Source organism: Heliangelus exortis, chromosome 2 (assembly GCF_036169615.1).
Source record: "Heliangelus exortis chromosome 2, bHelExo1.hap1, whole genome shotgun sequence".
Taxonomy (NCBI): domain Eukaryota; kingdom Metazoa; phylum Chordata; class Aves; order Apodiformes; family Trochilidae; genus Heliangelus; species Heliangelus exortis.
Window position 1 is genome coordinate 145,197,743 of NC_092423.1, and position 10,207 is coordinate 145,207,949.

Here is a 10,207-nt window from a genome sequence, read left to right on the forward strand (position 1 = left end):
CCTCTGCTGGGTGTGTGGGGCTTTTTTTGTTTGTTTTTTTTTCCTGTGTTATATTGAAGATAATGTATCTTGCTTCTCTTAGGATTCAGACTGCAATTAATAGGATTTGTTCCAATCTATATTATTTATCAAAATTATCATAATTATTATTCATTATGATTGGCAAATAATTAATTAAAAAGTAAGCAAATCTCTTGTCATCTTAAGTAACCATATTGGTTTATTTCTATCCTAAGTTCTTATAGATTGGAATAGAGAATTTCTATATCTTAAGTGCATAGATATAGTTAAATGAAACCCCACCAGTTACGCTGAGATTTAAAAAAAAATTCTAATTGGTTTGGTTTGTGTTGGTTTTTTTTGTTTCAGTTTCTCTTCTTCATTCTATAGGTGTGAAGTAGGTACTACTGGTTGCTGGTTATGGGTTTGGGTTTTTTTAACTCCTACCTCTCTTCTCCAAAATTTCTTTATTATTTCAAAATTTATTTGCTTCCTTGAATATTTAAACAGAGGTTGGCTTTTTCCCTCTTAAAGCACACCTTTGGCTTGCTCAGAGACAAATCCCTGATAAGGAATAAATATTATAATGTACATGGCCATTTGGACTTGGCCTGCACTATTGCTGAGCTTTGTGTGTGAGAGCATAGAATCATAGAATCATAGAATTGGCTGGGTTGGAAGGGACCTCAGAGATCATCAAGTCCAACCCTTGATCCACTGCTGCTGCGGTTCCCAGCCCATGGCACTGAGTGCCACATCCAGTCCCTTTGTAAATATCTCCAGGGATGGAGAATCCACTACTTCCCTGGGGAGCCCATTCCAATGTCTGATCAAAAGAAATTCTTTCTAATATCCAACCTAAACCTCCCCTGGCACAACTTGAGACCATGCCCTCTTGTCTTGCTGAGAGTTGCCTGGGAAAAGAGCCTGACCCCCCCCCGGCTCCAACCTGGCTCCATGTGTCACTGACAGTGAAACTCACGGTGATAGGGACACTTGTATCAATGGTGACACTCATGGTGATGGTGGCACTTGTGTTGATGACACTCATGTTGATGGTCACACTCATGGTTTATTGGGGTTCCTTGGGGGTCCTTGGAGTTCTCTGGTGTGGGTGGTGTCACCAGAGGAAGATGGGCATCCCGTCGTCCCGTGCCATCTGCAGCAGACACTCCAGCAGGACATTGGCATCGTGGCGCAGGTCGGGGGGCAGACTGTCCCGCAGCAGGCGCTGCAGGAAGGCAGGACCCCCACGCTCCTCCAGGCGCAGGGGCTCGGGCAGCAGCCCGTAGGCATTGATCAGGGACTCGCTCAGCCCCGGGTGGGCCTTGGGGCTGTAGCCCAGCGACTGCAGCCGCCCCATCAGCTCCAGGAAGCGCCGGGCAGGTGCCAGGCCCCGCTGCTCCACAAAGCCACCTGACAAAGACGCCATTGCCATCTGCGGGGAGAGGGGACACGGTCACAGCGGGGACACCCACAGGAGGCACCATCCTAGCCATCAGGGTGGTCCAAAGGGACCGGTGGTATAGGGTCAACATGATGGAACCCACGGGTGGCACCGTCCCAGCGCCAAGGATGGCCTGTGGCACCCAAGGTGGCACTGTCCCACCCCTCAAGGTGGTCTGAGGGGGCAGGTGGCAAAGGGTCACCCTAGTGGACCCCTGAGATGGCAGTGTCCCACCCCCCAGGCTGCTCTGCAGGGAAAGAAGGGTCCTGGTTGGGTCGGAGTGCCCCAGGTGCCCGTCCCACCTGCATGATCTTCTCGAAGATGTTGGTGACGGTAAAGCCATAGAAGCGGGAGCGGTGGGGGAAGACGTAGGCCAGGATGCGCCGGTCCAGCTGGAAGGCCACCTCCCCCAGCAGCTGCTGCCAGCCCTGGGAACTGATGGATGGGGATGGGGGCACCGACCCCGAGCTCTGCATCTCCGAGTACCTCATGGGGAAGCTGGTGTGTACAGAGGACACAGAGATCTGGGGAATAGAGGGGGCGTCTGTCTGGCTGCTGGAGGCAAAACTGTCCAAGGCCATGGCGAGACGGCGGATGCTGGAGTCCTCGGTGGAGTATCCCATGGGGGGTAGACCTGGGGGATCGGGATGTGGTGAGGTGGAATGGAGATGGCAATGGGGATGGGGATGGGGATGGGGATAGAGATGGGGTGGGAATGGAGATAGGATGGGATTAGATTCGGGATGGGGTTGGGGGGTGGGATGGAGATGGGGATGGAAATGGGGATGGGGCTCATCTCCCCTACTTCTCTCCCCGGGGACAGTCGGCATCATCCCAGCGGCGGCAGCAGCGGCTGGGGGCAGGGTGGCATGGGACCCCATGTCCACCCCTTGGTCCCACGTTAGGTTCTGGAACGTGGAGCTCTTCTCCAACCCGGAATCCAAGCTCTGGGAGGTGGCTGTGACAAAAGGGGGGTGGTTGTGGTGCTGGCCTTCAACCCAGACCCACCCCGAGTCTGGGGTCCCCTGCCCCCCAACCTGTGCTGGGGAAGGCGAAGTTGATGGTGGTGGGGCGGGTGGTGGGTCCAAAGGGGGGTGCTGAGTAGGGGACCATCCCGATCTGGTCTCGAGGGACATTGTGGATGTTCTGCCGGGCCTGGAGCCGCATCACCTCCCGCCACAGCTCCCCATTCTCGACCACCAGTGCCTGGATCTCCCGCAGCAGCTGGTTGTAGAAGGTGATGACCGTGTCGGCGTGGCGAGATATCCGACCATCCATGGTGGGCACCAGGATTTGACTCTTGCGTCTGCAGGACCAGGGCCAGGGGTCGGAATGTCCCTGGGTCACCACAGGACACTGGGGAAGGGAGGATGCAATGTCACAGAGGGATGGAGCTGTGGAAGGAACCTTGGAAGATTCCTCCAGGGACACCTCCCCCAGCCCAGGGGGCTCCAAGCTTATCCAGCCTTCAACACTGCCAGGGATGGGCCAGCCACAGCTTCTGGGGGCAACCTGGGCAACCAGGGGTTCAGCACCCTCACCCCAAAGAATTTCTCCCCCATCTCCAACCTCAATCTCCCCTCTCCAAGTTCTAACTCATTTCCCTTGTCCTCTCCCTGCCCCCGTGTGTCCAAAGACCTCCCCCATCTTTCTTGTAGCCCCTTCAGATAATGGAAGGTTGCTCTGAGCTCACCTGGGAGCCTCCTCTTGGCTGAAACCCTGGAGGAAACCCAAGTGCAGCTGAAGGAGAAGCAGGAGCAGCTTGTCCAGGAGCAGGGGAACCCCTCCCCCCCCCAAAAGCCCACCCATGACATTTGAAGATCAGGCTTTGAAGTCTCGTCACTTGCTTATTTTCCATGGGCAAATGATCTTCTTGGGCATCTGGGTGTTACCGCAAAACACATCTACTGATACCTCAGAACCACCCCTTGCTCTCAGCAATGTTCATTTTCTCAAATCTTCTGCATCTCAGATTCTGCTGCTCTCCAAAAGAGAAAATAGTGATGCCAGTGACCAAATCCTTCCAGCAACCCTCCTTAAGATAAACCCACGGGGAACACTTCCAGGTTTGTTCCCTGCTCACTAGAGGTCATCCTTATGCCAACTTCCAACATTCACACGGGGACTTTTCAAGCCTCAGGTGAGATTGGAAGACCCCCTCCGAGGAGTCACCCAGAGCAGGGCCCCTCTCAGTGGCTTGGAAGGCTCTCCAGGGTTAGGGGCTTCACAGCCTCTTCCAGTGCTTCACCCCTCACAGCAGGACCCAGAAACGTTCTTACACTGAGATGAGATTTCACTTCCAGGAGAAATGGCAGTGTCAGAACAGTCTGGCTTTGTCTTTCCCCTGCTCCACCTGATGCTCAAACACATCTGGAAGATCCCTGAGCTTCTCCAGCCTTCATCCCAGCTCTCAGCCTCTTCCTGTACTGCAGATGCTCCAACTCTTCATCCTCTTTGTGGCCCTTCTGGATGCAACCTGCTACGTCCATGGCCATCTTAAACTGTTCCAGATACTCCAGATGTGGTGTCTCAGCCCAGAGTAAAATGGAAGGGTGACCTCCCTGAAACCAGTGCAGCCCAGAATGACCTTCACTGCCTTTGCTGCAAGAGTGCATTTGCTGGCTCATGGTCAACCTGGTGTCCACCAGGACCTCCATGTCCTTTATTGCCAAGCTGAGAGCTGACAGCCCCTGCTGCTGCCTGCAATGATCTCCATGCTCTGAAGGTGTGGTGCTGAGGGACATGGGGTGGTGGTGGCCTGGGCAGTGCTGGGGGAAGGGTTGGACTCCATGATCTCCAAGCTCTTTTCCTACCCAAACCACCCCATGGTTCCATTATTCCACCTCCATCCCCCTTCTGCAATGGTCCCAGGACCCCCCAGCACCACCCCCAGGCGTTGGAGCCCCCCCAGCCCAGGAAGAGAGATGAAGGCAGTAGAGGGGAATGAGATGGAGATTTATTAACAGCAGGAGCTGGAGCCACACAACAGGCCAGGGGGGGCCTGGGCATGTTGAGAGGGGCTTGGAACCCCTGCTGTGGGGCAGGGAGGGGGGCTTGGGCATAGGGAGATGGTCAGGACCCCCACTGTGGGGCAGGGCTGGGGAGCTAAGGTGCGGGAAAGGGGCTGGGCCCCCTGCCATGATGCTCTGACTGTGCCTGGTGCCCACATGGGACCCCCCTGCTTGCCCACCCGGGGGGTGGGACCCTGCATCAGCCCCAGGGGGGTCCAGCGGGGGCGCTTGGGCAGCTCGTGCAGCGTTGCCCGTAACTGCAACTTGAAGAGGACAAATGGTCTCCCAGACCTTAATATACCACACGCTGTATGAATGTAAATGTCAGCAAAGAAGGAAATAAAACCTTATGCTATGATCCAAAAGAACTCCCCTATCAGCATCGGGTGGAAATCAGGGCAAATTCAGCAGAAAGTAGGCTGATTGCAAAGAGCGAAGTTATAGTCAATTTAAGCTACCCCTCATGGGCAACTTTTGATGCCTGTAATGCTATTGATGATGAGCCATGTACTAGTTGTGGTAATTTGGGCTGGAGGAGGTATTACAGTGAAAGTGAAAAATATATATATGCCCCAGGCCTGAGAAATCAATGCCTTCCAATTGTTACAGTTAGGATGCAGAGTATCTCGACAGGAGTTATTATTCTTGTGGTGGCACAGGATGGAGTTGTGCCTGTTGGAGTACAGCTCCCAAATGGGGATGGCCTCAACAATGCAAAGGGACCCCATTGGAAGCAGTAATTAAAAGGGGCGTGGTTCTCCCCAGCTGTACCATAATAAAAGAAAAATCTAGGGAATCAATGCAACACAGATTATTGTTTCATTCATTTTATCATGAATTGGAAACTGGAGTGAAATATGAAATTCCCACAGCTGCTAAAAACCTTTCTGTAAATCTCGCTGAAAATATTGCTAAATCACTAAACGTTACTAATTGTTATGTACGTGGAGGTACCAATCAGGGGGAGAGATGGCCCTGGGAAGCTATGGAGAGTAACATAACTGACCCTGGAACCTGGAAACAACCTGGAAAGGGCAACAGGAAACAGTAATGGGTCTTACAAACCTCTATAATTGGAAGAAGTTGCTGGCAAAATTTGGGGGCTGGCATACTAGTAGGTAACCTTGAGTGTGAAGGAGGTTATCTCTGGAATGAAATGACAGGTGGCATAAATGGGGAATGCCTCTTAAAACGGAACGGGCATTTACAAATTGGACTGATGGAATCAGTATATCAAAGAGGTGGCCTACTCCTGAGGGCCAGTATTGGATTTGTGGTCAATTTGCATATGAATTCTTACCAAAAAAAAAGGAGAGGGTGGTTAAAAGGAATTCACAAAATGAGTCTAAAAAGAAAAGGGGGGAAATTGTAATATATGTGCGTTTGTGAATTCATGTTGAATAATTATAAAGTGTTTGCTAACCTAACTTTTATAAAGTATTTTGCTAACCCCATTTTGAGAGTACTAATAATATATGTCTTCAACATTGTGAAAGATGCAAATACAACTGTTCTTTGCGTAACTACAAGGCTTAGGGGAACAAAAACCAAGATATCCACAGTTTCTATACCTTGAAAACATTACAATGTATATTCTGTTGTGCTAATCTAAGCTGATTCTCCTGCTCACCACGGAGCGTTGCAATTTAAGGTGGTTTTACCGCTGACTGCAGAGTGTTGCACAGGAAAGGGCGAAGGAGCCCATGTGCGGAATCGAACGGTAAGGAGAGGGGAAACTGAGGCAGACACTGACTTCATCCAACGACCACCAGATGGGGGTCAAAAAGACCCTCAGAGATAAAGTGGGCATGCGCCTTTGAAGGCCGCCTCTTCCAAGAACTAATAAACATAATCCAGCCTATTCCTAGAATGGTCATGAATATGTATTAGAATAGCTATGAATATGTATTAAGATATGTAATATAAGCTAAAAGATTAAACCTGACAGTGTGCGTGTGAGTGGAGCGGAGACTTCCCATGCACCCAGGGCTGTTTTGCTTCTTGCAATTTTATTAATTAAAATAAACCATTAACAGAAGAATACTGAGTCTCGGTCATATATAACACACTCATGGTTTATTGGGGTTCCTTGGGGGTCCTTGGAGTTCTCTGGTGTGGGTGGTGTCACCAGAGGAAGATGGGCATCCCGTCGTCCCGTGCCATCTGCAGCAGACACTCCAGCAGGACATTGGCGTCGTGGCGCAGGTCGGGGGGCAGACTGTCCCGCAGCAGGCGCTGCAGGAAGGCAGGACCCCCACGCTCCTCCAGGCGCAGGGGCTCGGGCAGCAGCCCGTAGGCATTGATCAGGGACTCGCTCAGCCCCGGGTGGGCCTTGGGGCTGTAGCCCAGTGACTGCAGCCGCCCCATCAGCTCCAGGAAGCGCCGGGCAGGTGCCAGGCCCCGCTGCTCCACGAAGCCACCTGACAAAGACGCCATTGCCATCTGCGGGGAGAGGGGACACGGTCACAGCGGGGACACCCACCGGAGGCACCATCCCAGCCATCAGGGTGGTCCGAAGGGACTGGTGGTATAGGGTCAACATGATGGAACCCACGGGTGGCACCGTCCCAGTGCCAAGGGTGGCCTTTGGCACCCAAGGTGGCACTGTCCCACCCCTCAAGGTGGTCTGAGGGGGCAGGTGGCAAAGGGTCACCCTAGTGGACCCATGAGATGGCAGTGTCCCACCCCCCAGGCTGCTCTGCAGGGACAGAAGGGTCCTGGTTGGGTCGGAGTGCCACAGGTGCCCGTCCCACCTCCACGATCTTCTCGAAGATGTTGGTGACGGTGAAGCCGTAGAAGCGGGAGCGGTGGGGGAAGACGTAGGCCAGGATGCGCCGGTCCAGCTGGAAGGCCACCTCCCCCAGCAGCTGCTGCCAGCCCTGGGAACTGATGGATGGGGATGGGGGCACCGACCCCGAGCTCTGCATCTCCGAGTACCTCATGGGGAAGCTGGTGTGTACAGAGGACACAGAGATCTGGGGAATAGAGGGGGCGTCTGTCTGGCTGCTGGAGGCAAAACTGTCCAAGGCCATGGCGAGACGGCGGATGCTGGAGTCCTCGGTGGAGTATCCCATGGGGGGTAGACCTGGGGGATCGGGATGTGGTGAGGTGGAATGGAGATGGAGATGGGGATGGGGATGGGGATAGAGATGGGGTGGGGATGGAGATAGGATGGGATTAGATTCGGGATGGGGTTGGGGGGTGGGATGGAGATGGGGATGGAAATGGGGATGGGGCTCATCTCCCCTACTTCTCTCCCCAGGGACAATTGGCATCATACCAGCGGCGGCAGCAGCGGCTGGGGGCAGGGTGGCATGGGACCCCATGTCCACCCCTTGGCCCCATGTTGGGTTCTGGAACGTGGAGCTCTTCTCCAACCCGGAATCCAAGCTCTGGGAGGTGGCTGTGACAAAAGGGGGGTGGTTGTGGTGCTGGCCTTCAACCCAGACCCACCCCGAGTCTGGGGTCCCCTGCCCCCCAACCTGTGCTGGGGAAGGCGAAGTTGATGGTGGTGGGGCGGGTGGTGGGTCCAAAGGGGGGTGCTGAGTAGGGGACCATCCCGATCTGGTCTCGAGGGACATTGCGGACGTTCTGCCTGGCCTGGAGCCGCATCAGCTCCTGCCGCAGCTCCCCATTCTCGGCCACCAGTGCCTGGATCTGCGGAAGCAGCTGGTTGTAGAAGGTGATGACCGTGTCGGCGTGGCGAGATATCCGACCATCCATGGTGGGCACCAGGATTTGACTCTTGCGTCTGCAGGACCAGGGCCAGGGGTCGGAATGTCCCTGGGTCACCACAGGACACTGGGGAAGGGAGGCTGCAATGTCACAGAGAGATGGAGCTGTGGAAGGAACCTTGGAAGATTCCACCAGGGACACCTCCCCCAGCCCAGGGGGCTCCAAGCTTATCCAGCCTTCAACACTGCCAGGGATGGGCCAGCCACAGCTTCTGGGCAACCAGGGGTTCAGCACCCTCACCCCAAAGAATTTCTCCCCCATCTCCAACCTCAATCTCCCCTCTCCAAGTTCTAACTCATTTCCCTTGTCCTCTCCCTGCCCCCGTGTGTCCAAAGACCTCCCCCATCTTTCTTGTAGCCCCTTCAGATAATGGAAGGTTGCTCTGAGCTCACCTGGGATCCTCCTCTTGGCTGAAACCCTGAAGGAAACCCAAGTGCAGCTGAAGGAGAAGCAGGAGCAGCTTGTCCAGGAGCAGGGGAACCCCTCCCCCCCCCAAAAGCCCACCCATGACATTTGAAGATCAGGCTTTGAAGTCTCGTCACTTGCTTATTTTCCATGGGCAAATGATCTTCTTGGGCATCTGGGTGTTACCGCAAAACACATCTACTGATACCTCAGAACCACCCCTTGCTCTCAGCAATGTTCATTTTCTCAAATCTTCTGCATCTCAGATTCTGCTGCTCTCCAAAAGAGAAAATAGTGATGCCAGTGACCAAATCCTTCCAGCAACCCTCCTTAAGATAAAGCCACGGGGAACACTTCCAGGTTTGCTCCCTGCTCACTAGAGGTCACCCTTATGCCAACTTCCAACATTCACACGGGGACTTTTCAAGCCTCAGGTGAGATTGGAAGACCCCCTCCGAGGAGTCACCCAGAGCAGGGCCTTTTTGCTTATGTGAAGTTTATATGGGAATGTTTAGTGGACTATGCTCTTCCAGGAAGGATCCTGATGCAGCAGAATGAGCTGGGTATCAAATGTCACAGCCCCAGTGGGAGAGAAATACTCTGTGGTATTCAAGAGGAACTTGAAACAGCTAAGAAAAATTTGGGATAAATTTAGTAAATGAACTCTCTGTGGCATTTAGATGTTTCCAGATCTAGAGTAAATGAAGTAATGTTCAGTTAACCTTGTGTGAAAAATCATTGCCTTTGTTTGCTTTGAATTTGGCAGTTGTTACTTTGTGTGATTTGTAGGTTTTGCTCTGAGAAGAGAGAGGGGATAATCATTCCCTACTTATCTGCCCCAGACCACACAGTCACCAAAGCCAAACACAGCTTTGTGAGTGAGCACTTCAGCATTTATAGACACAGAAGCTTAGATTCATTTCACCCAAATCTTTGTCAGCGATATGGACAGTGGAATGGAATGCACCCTCAGCAAGTTTGCTGATGCCACCAAACATGGGGTAAAGTCGCCGTGCTGGAGGGAAGGGATGCCATCCAGAGGGACCTTGAGGGGCTTGAGAAGTGGACTCATGCAAACTGCATGAAGATCAACAAGGCTAAATGCAAGGTTCTGCACCTGGGTCAAGGCAGCCTCATGCATGAATATAGGTTTGGAGGAGAAAGGATTGTGGAGCCCTGAGGAGAAGGACTTGGGGTGGTGGTGGACCAGGAGCTCAACATGGGATGTCAATCTGTTCTTGCATCTCAGAAAGCGAACTGGGTCCTGGGCTGCATCAAAAGAAGCACAGACAGGTCAAGGGAAGTGATTCTTTCCCTCTACTCTGCTCTTGTGAGACCCCACCTGGAGTGCTATGTCCAGTTCTGGAGTTTCCAGCGTAAGACAGAACGTGTCCAGAAGAGAGCCACCAAAATGATCAGAGGGCTGGAGCTCCTCCCCAGTGAAGCCAGGCTAAAGAAGTGGGGTTGTTCAGCCTGAAGAAAAGGAGGCTCCTAGGTGACCTAATAGCAACCTTCCAACATCTGAAGGGGGCCTACAAGAAAGCTGAGGCAGGGCTTATTACATGGGAGTGTAGTGAGAGGACAAGGAGAAATGGTTTAAAACTCAAAG

At 53.0% G+C, this 10,207-nt stretch overlaps 2 protein-coding genes across 2 annotated transcripts; both read right to left on the reverse strand.

Moving 5' to 3' along the window:
* Positions 1-1,052: 1,052 nt before the first annotated feature.
* Positions 1,053-3,021, reverse strand: LOC139793571 (speriolin-like). The gene is made up of 4 exons (XM_071738439.1): positions 2,485-3,021; positions 2,253-2,405; positions 1,750-2,081; positions 1,053-1,438 (listed from the first exon to the last, which is right to left on the reverse strand). Exons 1-4 carry the CDS (start codon positions 2,723-2,725, stop codon positions 1,121-1,123), a joined length of 1,044 nt encoding a protein of 347 aa, XP_071594540.1. The 5' UTR covers positions 2,726-3,021; the 3' UTR covers positions 1,053-1,120.
* A 3,491-nt stretch (positions 3,022-6,512) lies between these two features.
* LOC139793572 (speriolin-like) lies at positions 6,513-7,779 on the reverse strand. The gene is made up of 3 exons (XM_071738440.1): positions 7,709-7,779; positions 7,212-7,543; positions 6,513-6,900 (listed from the first exon to the last, which is right to left on the reverse strand). Exons 1-3 carry the CDS (start codon positions 7,734-7,736, stop codon positions 6,583-6,585), a joined length of 678 nt encoding a protein of 225 aa, XP_071594541.1. The 5' UTR covers positions 7,737-7,779; the 3' UTR covers positions 6,513-6,582.
* Positions 7,780-10,207: the final 2,428 nt, after the last annotated feature.